Source organism: Staurois parvus, unplaced genomic scaffold (assembly GCF_062004578.1).
Source record: "Staurois parvus isolate SC_StPar_1 unplaced genomic scaffold, SC_StPar_1.0 ptg000827l, whole genome shotgun sequence".
Taxonomy (NCBI): Eukaryota; Metazoa; Chordata; class Amphibia; order Anura; family Ranidae; genus Staurois; species Staurois parvus.
The window spans coordinates 6,272,593-6,289,682 of NW_028318623.1; the positions used below are offsets into that span (position 1 = coordinate 6,272,593).

At 44.0% G+C, this 17,090-nt stretch overlaps 1 protein-coding gene across 1 annotated transcript in view; it reads right to left on the reverse strand.

Annotated features, from left to right (window-relative positions):
• BCL3 (BCL3 transcription coactivator) overlaps positions 1 to 17,090 on the reverse strand; it is a 112,001-nt gene that overhangs the window by 46,100 nt on the left and 48,811 nt on the right. Inside the window, exon 3 of the mRNA XM_089655208.1 lies at positions 7,597 to 7,705. Coding sequence (XP_089511334.1) covers positions 7,597 to 7,705 — 109 coding nt within the window. The remainder of the gene's footprint in view (positions 1 to 7,596; positions 7,706 to 17,090) is intronic.

A 17,090-nucleotide genomic window follows, 5' to 3' on the forward strand; every position in this document is an offset into this window, starting at 1 on the left:
TTTTCACCCACAAACACCAACCAACAATGACTAACTACTAACCAGTAGTGTAGTGGGAGTATTATACAATGGCCACCAATGTAGCTTCACCCACTAACATCAATAATAGGGGGCTCTTCACCCACTAACACCAATAATAAGAGGCTCTTCACCCACTAACATCAATAATAGGGTGCTCTTCATCCGCCAACATCAATAATAGGGTGCTCTTCACCCACAAACTCCAATAATAGGGTGCTCTTTACCCACTAAAACCAATAATAGGGGGCTCTTCAGCCACTAGCACCAATAATAGGGAGCTTTTTACCTACTAAAACCAATAATAGGGTGCGCTTCTCCCACTAACAGCAATAATAGGGAGCTCTTCACCCACTAACACCAATAATAAGAGGCTTTTCACCCACAAACACCAACCAACAATGACTAACTACTAAGCAGTAGTGTAGTGGGAGTATTATACAATGGCCACCAATGTAGCTTCACCCATTAACATCAATAATAGGGGGCTCTTCACCCACTAACATCAATAATAGGGGGCTCTTCACCCACTAACACCAATAATAAGAGGCTATTCACCCACTAACATCAATAATAGGGTGCTCTTCATCCGGCAACATCAATAATAGGGTGCTCTTCATCCGGCAACATCAATAATAGGGTGCTCTTCACCCACAAACTCCAATAATAGGGTGCTCTTTACCCACTAAAACCAATAATAGGGGGCTCTTCAGCCACTAGCACCAATAATAGGGAGCTTTTTACCTACTAAAACCAATAATAGGGTGCGCTTCACCCACTAACAGCAATAATAAGAGGCTTTTCACCCACAAACACCAACCAACAATGACTAACTACTAACCAGTGGTGTAGTGGGAGTATTATAGAATGGCCACCAATGTAACAGGGGCATTTACATCGACCACCATTATACCAAAGCCATTGGTGTACATGTCCCCTCCTTGACCATCAATGTAACAGGGATATTCTTCACTGGCCACCAACATCCTGGGGGAACCTACCCTGACAACCATTATATCTGGGGCATTAGTAGTCGATGTGTTTGTTTCTTACCATTACAATTCAGTTATTTTCGGCTCTGACTTGCCCTTGTTACTGAAAATAATGGTCATCAAGGCAAATAATGATGGTTATATCTAGTGCAGGGCCCCAAACCTCATTTCTGCATAGGGACCCTTTGTTTACTGTGCCTGTTACTGATTGAGTGGATGCCTATAAGTAACTATTAAACAATCCACAGCACTTTCAGTGAGTACATGTGTGGGTGATTTAGTTTGGATTCCCCTGTTCTCGTAGCGTGAAGAGGTGTATGTGGTGAGGGGTTTAACCCTTGTTGTTTCAAAGAATATTTACTCAGAAAGAGAACGCTAATTTTTACACACACCTAATAAAGGAAAATGTTTAACATTTTCTGCATAAACTAATACTGATGCAAACTAAAGTACATTGTGTAGTGATGATCCAATGTATCACATGGTTTACTTTTTCTTAACTATCAAATCAAACTTTATTCAAGTCTATGCACTTTACTACATTGTGATCAGCGGCGTATTTACCGCGAGGAAAACAAGGTGTTTTCCAAGTGCCGCAATTTTTAGGGGGGCAGCACCGCCCACCCTGGAAGAACGGACCTGGTAAGTAGGGGCGGACTGACTCATTGAGAGGCTGCTGGGAGGACGTGGCAAGATGGAGTAAGCGAGTCCAGTCCTGAGAGGAAAGAGAGAGACTGGCAGAGACCAAGAGAGCAGTGAAGACCAAAACAACACCTCCTGCTCTCAGGGACCCAGATCAAAAGTGGGCGAATGGATCATTTACTGTGAAAGTTCGTCCAGCAACGGATCAATGGTTGTGCAGCTCTTACACAAGGCTGACGTGTTTTGAAGGGAGATCCCTTCTTCCTCAGAGCTCTGAGGAAGAAGGGATCTCCCTTCGAAACGTGTCAGTTTCACCCTGAGGGTCTCCCCTCTCGATGGGATTCGCACGTGTCTTTTACTCCAGTGTTCCGATTTTGGATTTTATATGCCTTATACAGTGGGGATCGAAAGTTTGGGCACCCCAGCTAAAAATTTGTATTAATGTGCATAAAGAAGCCAAGGAAAGATGGAAAAATCTTCAAAAGGCATCAAATTACAGATTAGAAATTCTTATAATATGTCAACAAAAGTTAGATTTTATTTCCATCATTTACACTTTCAAAATAACAGAAAACAAAAAAATGGCGTCTGCAAAGGTTTGGGCACCCTGCAGAATTTATAGCATGCACTGCCCCCTTGGCAAAGCTGAGACCTGCCAGTGTCATGGATTGTTCTCAATCATCGTCTGGGAAGACCAGGTGATGTCAATCTCAAAGGTATTAAATGCCCAGACTCATCTGACCTTGCCCCAACAATCAGCACCATGGGTTCTTCTAAGCAGTTGTCTAGAAAACTGAAACTGAAAATAGTTGACGCTCACAAAGCTGGAGAAGGCTAGTAAATGATGGAAATAAAATCTAACTTTTGTTGACATATTATAAGAATGTCTAATCTGTAATTTGATGCCTTTTGGAGATTTTTCCATCTTTCCTTGGCTTCTTTATGCACATTAATACAAATTTTTAGCTGGGGTGCCCAAACTTTCGATCCCCACTGTATATTGCCACTTTTGTGAGTACATATCTTAATTCAATAAAATCACTCTTTTTTACTGAGGTACACTTTTTTTTGTTCTTCATTGCAGAGATCAAGAGAGCCCAGGGAAGAGGAGACTTCCAGAAACCGGTGAGAGAACTAATGGCAGGGGTAGGCATTGGTTCAGCAGATGGAGAGTGGAGGCCCAAGGGGGGGATGTGGTTGGCGGAGAGTGATGACAGTGGGGGTGGGGGTTGGTTGGAGGAGAGTGGCGGTGGCAGGGCTGGGGTGGGGGGTGATGGGTGTTTGGCGGAGAGTGGTGGTGGCAGGACCTGGTGGGGAGGTGGTTGGCAGAGAGTGGCAGCAGCGGGGGTGGTTGGAGGAGAATGTCGATGGTGGGGCTTGGGGGGGTGGTTGGCGGAGAGTGGCAGGACCTGAGTGGGGTGGCCGTGGGGGGGTTGTCGTCAGAGAGTGGCGGCACCAGGGGACGCACAATTTTAGTGTTGCCTGGGGCAGCACAACAAAATACACCACTGACTGCGATGACAGGCAGTACTATGCGTTTTGATGTTTATTTACCACCAAACGGTCTGGTATCCATTTCCCGGTACTAATTCACAGCCAAGTTAAAGGTACCTATACATGTGTTCTTATAGGTGCTTGCAGTAACTTTCATTTAACCAGGTGTGTCAGAGGGGCTGAGAGGGTTCTTACATTTGAGGTGCAGAACAAAGAACCCAAATGAACAAGGGGCTCCTTCAGGGGTTGCTCTACAGTACCTTACCAGCTAGTGATTCTTGGACATAGAAACATTGATGAATTCTGGCGGTGTGTGCCCAGGTGTACAAGCCGTAAAGTCAATTTACTGTTTTCTAAGGACACTTGAATGTCCACAGCCCAGCCACATTTTGCTTTGCACTTCATTACCAAATCAGGGGTTCACTTTAACATACAGTTACAAAATTATATACTGTACATTTATTACAGGTACTTATATAGCGCCATCAATTTACGCAGCGCTTTACATATATATTGTACATTCACATCAGTCCCTAACCCTCAGGGGGTGTACAATCTAAGGTTCCTAACTCACATTCATACATACACATAACTGGATGGACGTTTGTCTTTTTTCAGCCAGACTGACTATGTAACATACTAGGGCCAATTTAGACAGGATCCAATGCACCTACCAGCATGTCTTTGGAGTGAAGTAAACCCACGCAGGCACAGGGAGCACATGCAAACTCCAGGCAGGTGGTGCCATGGTAGGGATTCAAACCAACAACCACTGGTACTGGCAGGTGGAAGTGCTAACCATTTAGCCACTGTGCTGCCCAAATATACATTAAACTGATACATTTCACAAGTATTTAAATTCAAAAGAAAATTACTGCAGCTCTAGATTAAGAAAGTGCAGAATATCTGTTTATACAAGGAAAACCGCCTGCGTTACATCAGTTCTCTCGCTGTCCACGTAAGAGCCAGGCTCAGACACAGTTCTGCAGAAGAGGTCAGGAGGAAGTGAAGAGAAAACAGAGAGGGGGGATCTCCCGAGTCACATGACTTCCAGCAAGAGCAAAAAAAACACTAAACTAACTACAAAGAGCAGTTCCACAGATTAATCAGCACCATGCAGTGTACACATGTTAAATCATTTTTTTTTTTCACGATTGCTAGTGTTGTGGAAAATGAGGTTAAAAGAAATGTAAAACGCCTTGGAAAAAAAAGAGTTTTATAATGTATTGCAGAAGTCGCTCAATTTAAAGGGAACCTGTCATAAGCTAAACATCAAAATGTGGCACAAAGACTACGGCCCCGTTCACACCTACTTATGTGCGCTGTAATTTGGGTTGACATGCATTGCACGCATGTTTATGAATTTTGGAGGTGTGCCTATTCATTTCTAATGGGCCCCATTGTGAATATCTGGGAACTTGATGGATTTATTTATACCAGCAATGGCGTTTTTTCAGTAACTTTACGAGGTCATTACCGGCCAGGCTCAGTTCTCTAGCTTTCCAGTAGGGAATGAGATGTGAACATAAACAAACATTTTGTACCTGCACAGCCACCACTGCCTAACCACTTGCCCTCCAGATGATGTACCACCCCCACCCCTTCCTGACCAGGCCATTGCTTGCATTGAGTTACTTTAACTGACAATTGTGCGGTCATGCAATGCTGCACCCAAATTAAATTTACATCCTTATTTCCCACAAATAGAGCTTTCTTTCAGTGGTATTTGATCGCTTGTGCATTTTTTTTATTTTATGTGCTATAAACAAAAAAAAATGACAATTTTGAGAAAAAAACTATTTTTGACTTTTTGCTATAAAACATATCCAATAAAAAAAATAAAATTTCATCTTAAATTTAGGCCAAAATGTATTCTGCTACAAAATAGACAAAAATGTATGTCTTTGCTAAAAAAAATCCCAATACGTGTAAAATAATTGGTTTACCTGAAAATTATAGTGTTCACAAATGGTGGTATATATACTGCAATTTTTTATTTTTTTTTTTACTAGTAAGGGCAGCAATCAGCAACTTATAGCACGACTGTGGCAGGCAATCTGACACTGGGGGGGGCTAACTTACTTATTGTCACTGACATAGTAGAATGACCTTGGTCTTCATAAATGTCCAAAGGCCAAGGTCATTCTGCGCCTGCGTCACAGCCCCCAATAGCCCACCCCTTGCCGCACCCCTCATCGCACCCCAATCTCATACTATCCGACTTTGGAAAGTTTCAAAGTGCATCTAAAAACCAAACAGCACACATGGTCCCCAGTGCAACGAACACACCAGTAAACACCGGAATTGCGGTGCACCAAACAACTTGGTACAAAGCCAGTATATAGTTGTGAATGACAATAAAACCCTACTTTGATGTATGCAGCTTAACTATAATAAAAACTGCTGAAACTGGGAAGAAAAAGTCAATATGAACGGCAATAAAGAAAAATACAACATGTAGTTCATCGATTGGTAATACACATTATTGACTCAATAGAAAATAATGGTGGATGTGGTTTAATTTGTGCATCTTAAAGAGGAACTTCACTGCATCTGAGCACCACAAACCCAAATCTATATCTTACTCATTTTTAATATTCAAAGCAAACTCCCCCATTCATCCAAGTCTCCATGCTTTATTTTGTTGAGAAAGCACTCTGTAATACACCCCCTAGCATTTCTGGCAGCGGCCATCTTAAGTGAGGGCAGATGATTCATGTAGCATTTACTTCCTGGAATCTATCTGCCCTTATCTCAGGCATGCTGGGGGGGAGCTTAACTGAGAAAGCCCCTCCTCCCCTCTTGAAGACTCCTAAACTCCTCCTGTTTCTAATATTCTATGCTCCTTCAACTGTTTCTGATCTCATGAGCTCCTTCTCCTGTTTCTGATCTCCTTTTCCTATTTCTGATCTCCTAAGCTCCTTCTCCTGTTTCTGATCTCTTAAACTCGTTCTTCTGTTTCTGACCTCCTTTTTCCTATTTCTGATCTCCTGAACTCTGTCTCCTGTTTGTACTCTCCTATGCTCCTTCCCCTGTTTCTGACCTCATGAGCTCCGTCTCACGTTTCTGATCTCCTAAGCTCCTTCTGTTTCTGATCCAATTTTCCTATTTCTGATCTTCTGAGCACCTTCTCAGGTTTCTAATCTCCTATGCTCCTTCCCCTGTTTCTGAAATCATGAGGTGCTTCTCATGTATCTGACCTCCTTCTCTCATTTCTGATATCCTGAGTCCCTTCTATTTCTGATCTACTGAGCTCCTTCTCCTGTTTCTAACCTCTTTTCCTATTTATCATCTCCTGAACACCTGCTCATGTATCTGACCTCTTTCTCTCATTTCTGATATGCTGAGTCCCTTCTATTTCTGATCTCCTGAGCTCCTTCTTCTGTTTCTGACCCCTTTTCCTATTTATCATCTCCTGGACACCTGCTCATGTATCTGATCTCCTGAGCTCCTTCTCCTGTTTCTGATCTCCAGAGCTCCTTCTCCTGTTTCTGATCCCATGTGCTCCTTCTCCTGTTTCTGATCTCCTAAACTCCTTTTCCCGTTTCTGCCCCTCTTTTCCTATTTCAGATCTCCTGGGCACCCTCTCATGTTTCTGATCTCCTTTTCCTATTTCTGATCTCCTGAGCTCATTCTCCTGTTTTTGATCTCCTGAGCTCCATCCCCTGTATCTGATCTCCCAAGCTCCTTCTCCTGTTTCTGATCTCCTGAGCTCCTTCCTCTCATTCTGACCTCCTTTTCCTATTTCTGATCTCCTGAACTCCTCCTGTTTCTACTCTCCTATGCTCCTTCTCCTGTGTCTGATCTCTTGAGCTCCTTCTCAAGTTTTTGATTTCATGAGCTCTTTATCATGTTTTTGATCTCATGAGCTGCTTATCCTATTTCTGGTCTCCTGAGCACCTTCTCCTATTTATGTTCTCTTGAGCTCTTTCTCCTGTTTCTGATCTCCTGAGCTCCTTCTTATGTTTCTGATCTCCTGAGCTCCTGCTTCGGTTGTTGCTGATACCATGAGCTTCTTCTCCCGTTTCTGATCTCCAAAATTCCTGCCCCTGTTTCTGATCTTATGAGCTTCTTTTCATGACTTCCTTTTCTTTTGTCTGATCTCATGAGTTTCTTCTGTTTCTGATCTCCTAAACTCCTTCTCCTCTTTTTGACCTCCTTCTCCTGCTTCTGGTCTCCTTCTCCTATACTTGATCCTCTCCGGTTTCTGATCTCCTAATCTAATTCTCCTATTTTGTATCACCTTCCAAACTCTTACTTACTTCTGTTCTTTATAAACTGCTTCATGTTGCTTTTTGCATCCCCATTGACTAAAAAATAAATTTAAAAAATGAAGATCTAGTGTGAATAAATGTTCACTACACAAGTCCTTGGGTTTATCACTGCACCAGGGTAGAGGGTGATAAGAGTTCAGAAGATGTAAGGAATATTCTATGACATAATTACTTACCTGCCTGAGGTTATTCAGTATATCCAGGTTTATTCTCCCATGGTTTAGCAGAGCAATCACCTTCTGAACTGCTAAAATGTTCTCATGGACCACAGCAATGTGCAACGCTCTAAAGAGGGAGAAGTAGAGAATATCATCAGCATTGGAGCACAGTGATCACATAGCATGTTGGCAGCCTTGTAAATAAAGATCTGATTTTGTCAGTGGCCATGCCCAGCATCCCAGGCCATAGCCTCAGGTCCATCTTGATATTGGGATTATAGTGGTAAAAAACAGGGAAGAGTGGGTACGTCATTGGAATCAGGTGGCTTTCCTCTTTCTTTGACATTTTGTTGATGAACACACTTCATCTCCAAAGGGCTCAACAATTATACATTTTGTACCAAGTACACCCCCTCAGATCAGTGTTGTTGTTGGAATTTGTTTGGTGAAAAATAGGGGAGGATAAGGTATGCCAATGAGGTCATCGGGTGGGCACACTTATTCTTTGACATTTCATTGATGAACCCACTACGTCTCTAGAGGGCTCAGTGGTCATATCCAGCATCCTAGGTACATCCCCCTTAGTTCCATCTTGATATTGGATTGAAGTGGGGAAAATGGAGGAGGGTATGTACATCATTGGAGTCATCAGGTGGGCACCTTACTTCTTTGACATTTTGTTGATGAACCCACTACTTCTCCAGAAGACTCAACAGGGCTAGCTGGCATTCCTAGGCACACATCCCTCAGTTCCATCTTAATGTAGTTATTGGTATGGTGAAAAATAAGGGAAGGCAGGTATGTCATTGGGGTCATCAGGTGGGCACCCTTCTTTCATTAATGACACCTCTACATCTCTAGAGTGCCCAACTGTGATATTTTGCTTCCCAGGCATATCCCCTTCATTTCCATACCCCAGGTACATGTGGAAAAATTTGTGTGCAGCCACTTCTGGACACATCACAGCTGACTAGATCTGAGCCATTCTAGCTTTTTCAGTTAGGCATTGGGTTTTCTATCAGATTCATCAAATAGGCAGTCCAACAATGCTGTCTATTCAACAGATCTGATATCAATTAAGCACATATCTCATAAAGTTGCATCTCTTCCATGGCCTGTTATGCAGTACCTGCTATAACCTTGCTATTGTAGGGCTTCTCTCTAGACTGTCATTGCCAAACCCATATATTTGGCACCACTTTCAAGAACTAAATGACGATGACCTCCTCAAACAGATAAGAAGAACCAGGAGAGAGCAGAGTCTTGAAGGCCAAGAGAATGGAGTTTTTTTTAGGAGGAAGAGAGGACAGTCAACAGTATCAAAGACCGCAGAGAGGTCTAGTAGTAAGAGTACGGAGTAGTGGCCATTGATTTTTAGCAGTTAGCATATCATTAGTGAGTTTTGGTAGGGCAGTTTCAGTGGAGTGTAGTAAGCGAAAGCCAGATTGTGAGGGGTCAAAAAGGTTGTTATCAGTGAGGTAGGAGCTCAGACGGTTGTAGACTAAGCTTTCTGAGTCAAGGTTGTAATGGTCAGGGCCTGATATGTTGTGAGAGGAGCAAGTGGGTCCAGCATGGATGAGAGTGAACCATTGTAGACAGAAATGGCCAGGTCAGGGCAGCACAGGGGTGTGATTTTGTCATAGAGGTGGTCAGTTGCAGAGTAGAAAAGAGATGGATTAAAGTTGCAAAGGTTTCTACTTGTTTGCTGTTTGGAGAGATAGCTGGTTGATACTGTGAAAGTGATGAGGTTCTGATCAGAGAGAGGAAAGGGGGTGTTGGTGAGGTTGCCAGGATGCAGAAATGGGAGAATACAAGGTCAAGGATATTACCCTTTTAACAGGTTCCCATTTTAACATTGTCCAAGTTTTCCATCAAAATTCAGCTGACATTTAATACTTTCTAAGTATATAAATCAACTAGTCAATGTGTATGTAAACCCAAAATGTATTTTTCAGTACATTTGGATTTGTGACTCACTGTATTCAGTTTTCTTAAGCAGATAACATTTTGTAATTCTTGTGCAAAGTTTCTTACGTGAACTTTCTGCCACTGACAGTTCTTTCTTTTGCAGGCTGACAATGCTAAGCCACTGCCTTGCAATCAGCAGCAGGGTTGTCGCCTGCCGTGCTTACGTTTTCAGTAGCCATTGGGCTTCCTATCAGATGTATCAAATAGGCAGTCCAACAGCCAATTGAAGGAGCTTGACTCAGAATGTGAGGCAGTGGTCTAGCAAAAGGAAAAGCTGTTACTGGCAGAAAGTTCATGTAAGGAACATTGGACAAGAAAATGGAAGTTGGCTTGAAGAGTTTGACAGGCAGCACTGCCTTTCAAACTCGCCCATTGATGTAAATGGAAGCCAGCCAATTCATGGTTCATCGTTTTGGCTTGGTATTTAAAAAAATAACACAGGCTTTCAGGAGGTGGCATTATCACCTCCTGAATGCATAGCAGCTACTACTTTACTGCCCTCTGATAAGCAATCCACTGCGGTGGATCCCTTTTTCAGAGGGTGCTAGAGACTACCACTCATGTGAAAGAGTCTTTAGTGTTTTCATAAAAATACATTTATTCATCTCAGTATCTGTTCCTCAGAGATTTTTTTTTCTGTTTTTGTGGTACCATAAATTGTTGGTGTCAGCAGGTGACAGATCTGAACAAATAAGGTGGCGGTTCACTGTCTGGGGGCAGGACGGGGGAAGGAACGTTAGTAATGTGTCAGTTTTAGGAAGTTAAAGGGATTTCACAGAAAAGGCTCTTACTATAAAATGAAACTAAACACTGAAGAGAATGACGTCATATAAAGATACAAACATAGATAACTAACAGACACGCTTCGTGTGAAGATATTGCAAAATTTCAAAACAGATCCTGAGAATCAGATATACAAAAAGAACTGCTAAGCACAAATATACAATTTCCCCAGGAGACTTTATATTGGAGAAGTATTAATTCACATTTCTGAAATGAGAAGGCTCGACCAGTATGGACCAGTAATGGCCAACATATTGGATTGAAGGAATCCTCAAGTGCAGCTCCCTATGTCATCAAAGGGCTGCACATAATATCGAGTATATGTAATGCTACAAGGAGACACAGACTATGGGCTTGAAATACTAAAGGCAAATAGACTGTGCACTTTGCAAAGTGCAGTTGCATTTTGCAAGGCAGTTTTCCCCAGAGCTTAGTGATTGAGGTGAAACTTCACTCTTTAAAGAATAAGGCCTGGAGCTAGATGTGCAACATTAGGCGAAGGGCCTGACATGACTAGGTTGGAAGCAGAAGCAGAACATTGTAGGTTAATAGAGGAGTTTGGTTTGAAATGGGAAAGTAGTAGCTGATTGGAGGAGGTTTGGGTGGGGCTTAAGAGGGGTCGGATGGCCGGGAGAGTTAGTAGGGCGGTTCCAAAGTGGTCGGGGTCAGTCGGAGCTTGGACAGCGTAGGACAAGTTTCTCCCGCCCTCCCTCCCACACGATGGTTTGACAGCTCCGTGTTTGAGGGGCTCATCTTTAGGGGTCCTTCCTGCCCTTTCAGTGGTTATGGGTGGTTTAATGGATGGGCATGTTCCTGTGTTTTGTAAGGGTTTTCTTGTTTTCTGGGTGTCTTTGTCATGGCAGCTGGCAGGGGTCTCAGGGTCTTGGAAGGCAGTGACGGGTTTTATTATTTTGGTGAATGATGGGTTGGGCCCAGGGTCGGACTGACCATTTGGAAACTCGGGCACTGTCCGTGGGCCCGGGGTCAGTAGGGGGCCCCATGAGATGCCCCTAGTACCTTTTTCATAGGCTTTTTTCAGTTTGGACAATGACACAGGGGAACCATGATCGCCTATTGCCCAGGGGCCCCATGAATTGTCAGTCTGCGCCTGGTTGGGCCCATCACAGTTATGGGTGTACCTACCCTAGTAAATTTACTGCAGTAATGGTGCAGGAGTAAGTTGGCTGTATCAAGGTTAATTTTAGGAAATTGTTCCCGAGTCGATGTATTTGCGGCTGGGGGCCTTGAAGTCTATGTTGGTGGTAGATACAGCCGGTTGGTCAATATATAAGTCACCTTCTAAGACCCTAGACTTTAAAGAAGTAATCCGGAGTAACAGGAAGGGGAGCAGTGATTAGGTGAGTTATCACAAAGAATGTGTAATATTGGAAAAATGTTGTAATTGTTGTTTAATAAAAATGGCTTCTGTGGCCTTTAAACTTCAATGTGGGTCAGTGTTGTTTTTGATAGGGGAAGTCACAGTTTTAGGTGAGGAGTTTAAAAGGTTTAGGAACAGCCATAAAATCTGCTATACCTTAGACAAGAATACCCAATCACATGCAAGGAAAAAAAATTATTTTTGCTTGCACATAATTGGATAACATAGTCAGCAGAGCTTCACCCCATTCACTAAGCTTTGGGGCAACTAAACCCTATGGATATGTTACAGGAGATGGTGAGAGATGACTGACATTATTACATTGTTGGGAGTCTGGCAGCATGCTGCAGGAGACAATCAGAGATTGGGGGCATGCTACAATAGACTGCTAGAGATCACTGCCATTACAGTGCCTTTTAAAACTGTCACATTTTATATTCTCCACGTCAAGATCCAGTATGAGTTCAGAGAAAATTTCTCTTTCACATGGGCATGTATGAGCTATCTGTTTACATGGCCACCAGGAGCTGCATGCTCATGTCACTGGATGGGGAAGCAGCATCCGTACAGACACATCACACGTCCTAATTTGACATGCATGGGCAAGTGTGAGCCCCCCCAATTGCAGACCATGTGCTGTGCCCCCCTTTGCATGCCTCTCAAATTAGGACTTGCGGTTGTGACCATACAGATGCTGCATCCCCATTCAGTGACATAAGCTGCCTGCATGCAGCTCCAGGTGGATCCAGCCACAAAAACAGACAGCTGTGAATGAGGGCTAAAAGAGAAAAGGAAATGGACAGTATTGTACAGAAAAATGTAAGTGTGAAATAAATAGGGAAATTTACCGAGCAGAGGCCAGTATACTGAATCGTTTGCCTTCACTGACTTAGGTCCTGTTCCTGGCTAACGGCTGCACAATAAGTACAAATAGGGCCACATGTGTCCATTGGGCTGCAGGATGGGCACCAGGAGTCTACACTTACTATATACTAAGGTAGTACTACCCCCATAGGAGTTGCTGAGCTTTGGGTCCCCCTATAGTCCTGCACAGCCAAGCAACATGCATTTTCTTCAACACTTGTATGGGACTCCCCAAGGGAACTGCAACTGAGGACAACATCCTAGTAACTATGCACAAGTCTCTTCTTAGAGTGCTCTCCAGCTCTCTTGGTGTACCACCTCGACCCCAGATGAATCCTCCTCTTATCCAGGCGTACTGAGGAAATCCCCAGGCAGGAGGTCCTAGAACATGTCACTTTATTGCACAGTCCCAGATGGAGGTTAATCAGGCTTCCCACCAGAACTTTTCTGGCCAAGGGGGTATAGGATTACTCACCATTCCTCTCCTACAAGTTGTTGGGTTGATGGCTGCCTTCAGACCTTCTGCTGGGCTGGCTCTACAGGTGGTCCTCTCTCTGAGGACCGACAAGGTTAAGCGCTCCTCCTTTCCAGATCCAGCCTTAGGTAGGTCACTTCCCACTGGGCCCCCTCCCAGGCTTCTGCATCCCAGCCTTCATTCCATCTTCCACCCAAACTCTCCTGCTGATGAGCAAGCCCAGTCACACATAAGGGCCACCCTGGTCCCCTGTTAAGCCTCCTGCTTGGGGATCGGCCAGAATCTCTTAAATGTGCAGATAAGCCCCTCCTCACCCTCACCCACTGAGCTCTAGAGACTTCTCTAAGTTTCCAGACCAGGGGAGGCATCAGGGTACTGACCTGCAGAGCCCTCAGCCCTGACCTAAGATGACCTGGCTGACTCATACCCAGGCTTCTGCTCAGGCTTTCTCTATTAAAAAAAAACTAGCTAACTCCCCCTTGGCTAACTAGAGGGGCGCTAAACTAATAAACATCAAGGGATTTATTTACTAAAGGCATATAGGCTGTTCATTTTGCAAGAGAAGTTGCCCAAGGCAAGGGAACTTTCCCCAGAACTTAGTGAATGTGGTGAAGCTCTGCTGACTTCTATCATCCAATCATGTGCAAGCAAAAAAGCTGTTTTTTATTTTCTTGCACAGGATTGGGCAATCTTTGCAAACTGAATTTTACCACATTTACTAAGCTCTAAAGAAAGTTCCCTTGCAAAGTGAGCAACCTATTCTTTAGTGAAAATCAACCCATTGGGGGTTATTTACTAAAACTAGAGAGTGCAAAATCTGGTGCAGCTCTGCTTAGAAACCAATCAGCTTCCAGGTTTTATAGTCCAAGCCAGGGGCGGACTGACAACTCATGGGGCCCCCGGGCAATAGGGGATCATGGGGCCCCTGTGTCCTTGCCCAAACTTAAAAAAGCCTATGAAAAAGGTACCAGGGGTATTTCATGGGGCCCCCTACTGACCCCGGGCCCTCGGGCAGTGCCCGAGTTTCCAAATGGTCAGTCCGCCCCTGGTCCAAACTTAATTGAACAAGCTGAAGTTATATTGGCTACCATGCAGAGCTGCACCAGAATCTAAGTGCATACAGAGGGGCCTTGATTAGGTAGTGCAGCTTCCACATGTATTTGCAAATGTTGCGCAACTAAAGCTTCTGTTTTTAATTGTTAGGCAATGTCATTGCTATATACACTCATCAGCCACTTTATTAGGTCCACCTGTTCAATTGCTTGGTAACACAAATTGCTAATCAGCCAATCACATGGCAGCAACTCAATGCATTTAAGCATCTAGACGTGGTGAAGATGACTTACTGAGATTCAAACCGAGCATCTAAATGAGGAAAAAAGGGGATTTACATCACTTTGAACGCGGCATGGTTGTTAGTGCCAGACAGCTGGTCTGACTATTTCAAAAAATGTTGATCTATTGGCATTTTCAAGTACAACCATCTCTAGGGTTTACAGAGAATGGTCCGAAAAAGAGAAAATATCCAGTGAGCAGCAGTTGGGTGGATGAAAATGCCTTGTTAATGTCAGAGGAGAATGGGGCAGACTGGTTCGAGATGATAGAAAGGCAACAGTAACTTATGTCAATATGGACCAAAATCTCTGAGGAATGTTTCCAACACCTTGTTGAATTTATGCAACGAAGAATGAAGGCAGTTCTGAAGGCAAAAGGGGGTCCAACCCGGTGCTAGCAAGGTGTACCTAATAAAGTGGCCAGCGAGTGTATGCTACAATATGGAGGCTCTCATGGACTAGCGTTAGGTATCAAACTTCAGAGAGGAGTATAAGCAGTCTTAAAAGGCCTGTTGGTGGTCCAAGGCATCAGAAGAGCCCGTTATTATTATGTGCCTAGGGAAAGGTCGGAGCCATCTGGTTCAATGAACATTGAATTGCTTTACTTCACAAAAAAATGCATTTTGCGGCTACAAATTTCCAGTTCCTCAGTCCAGGGTGATACAGTGATGTTTGGTATAATATTGTAGGCGCGTGTGGTCCAGATTGCTGGCTAGCTGGTAAGTGTGCTGGGAAATTTTTGTATCGTGTGTGTTTTGTGAAAAAACCTGTCAATGTGCACCTTACCAGTTAAAAATTGATTGAGTAGTTGCCATTTGGTTCTAAAGCCTGTTCATTTTTACCTGATTTCATTCCCATATTGCAGCGTTTGTATTGCCCCCTAACCCCCTTCAGTGGTGTATTTAGGTTTTGTGCTGCCCTAGGCAAAAAAAAAAAATCGCCCCAATACCCCCCCGCAGAGGGAGCCTGAGATTGACCAAAAACACCCCTGCCTCCCACCCGAGAGAACCTTCCACTACCACTACCCCCCCATACACCAGCCACCATCCCCCATGGCGAGAGAGAGACAGCTCTCCCTATGGCGAGAGTTGGGCTGTGCATACACCGTCATAAAACCCGCAGCCTCTCTCAGAACCCACCAGGTCCCCATGCCGCGAGTGTCCCTTCTTCCGAGGGGCAGTGCTGCCCCCCCTGAGAAATGCCGCCCTAGGCAACTGCCTTGTTTGCCTTGTGGTAAATACACCCCTGACCCCCCTTATTATACTTACCTGAGTCCTATCTTGATCCAGCACTGTGCCCGTCTGCAGAGTCTCTCTCCTCACCCTCTGCTCACAGAGGCAGCAGTGGGAGTCATCGGCATCTACTGGTGTCAATCAAATCCTGTCAGCAGAGAGATGGCGGTAGAACAGAGCAGAGCAGAGCCGTGCTGTGTGTGTCAGTAGATGCACACAGCCCAGCTCAAGATTGGGCCTGCAAGTGTGCCACCATAGGAAACAGCTTTCTATGGTGGTACATCGAGAAGAGGAGGAGCATATAGCACCAGCAGTGGACGCCAGAAGAAGAGGTTTGGGACCACTCCATGAAAAACCATTGCACAGAGCATGTAAGTATAACATATTTGTTATTTTAATTTTAAAAAATTACCCTTACAAACGTGAGATTGAAACTTTGATCTTTCAAAAAAGGCACTTGCAGCCCACCTGGCTGCAAAAAAGGGCCACTAATTTTCCCAATTTTTAAAACAGCCTTTTCAAAAGTTGGGCTCAGAACAAATGGCAACCATAATTGCAGGTGATGCCATAGGAAAATTATTTGAGTAGTAAAAAAAAAGTGCCCAATCTCTATGTAGCTGCACTTACAAGGCAATGCAAAGAGCAGTAATGCGGAATGTACAATAACTCATGATAAGTAGGGTTCATCTTGCATCGGATGATGAAAAATGATACGATCAATTGCTATGGGTTACTGCACTACAAACGCTACCCTCCTCTTTATAATGTGGAAGAGTCAGGGGAATATTGCAGACTCCGGTGAAATACATTCGAATAACACAGGCAGGGAAGTAGTATTGTATGGTGCAGGAAGTTTGCGGTGGTGGGGGGAAGAGTAGGGGAACTTTGTGGTTTTTGAACGGCTAGATTAGGTGGTTTCTGTGCGCTTTACTCTTTGCTATTTTCCAGTAACAAGGTGATGGTTTGGTTTTGAGAGGTCATTCACCTAGACTCTGCATGGGTATGGGAGCCTCAGGTATAATATATTTAGAGCTTCCAATAGAAAGTTAGGCTGGCTATTATTTCAGATTTCTATGTGAAGACAACTGTGATGTACAGACTGTATATATTTAGAACGTTTGTTATAATGTGCTCTATTCCTAAATTTAAATACTCTGTATTCCCCATTGTCCTTAGAGCAAAGTGACCAAAACACTATATCCCACCCAGGGCTGTGGGTAAGGGGGTACCACCAGTCCTCCTCTAAGGGGCCCAGGCAGCTGGGTGAACTGGGTGTGGGCAGGAAGGGTGAACAGCACAGTGGGGGTGCAATTACTGGAATCGATCCCCTGTATGGCTCTCTCTGTATCAGCTGAAAGTTGGATTCTTTTCCTCTCCCTCCTGCTGGCTTTCAGCCGTTGCAGAGAGACCCATACAGGTGATCAGTCTTAGTAATTGCCCCCCTGCTGCACCCATCACCCTCATTGTGCGCCATACAT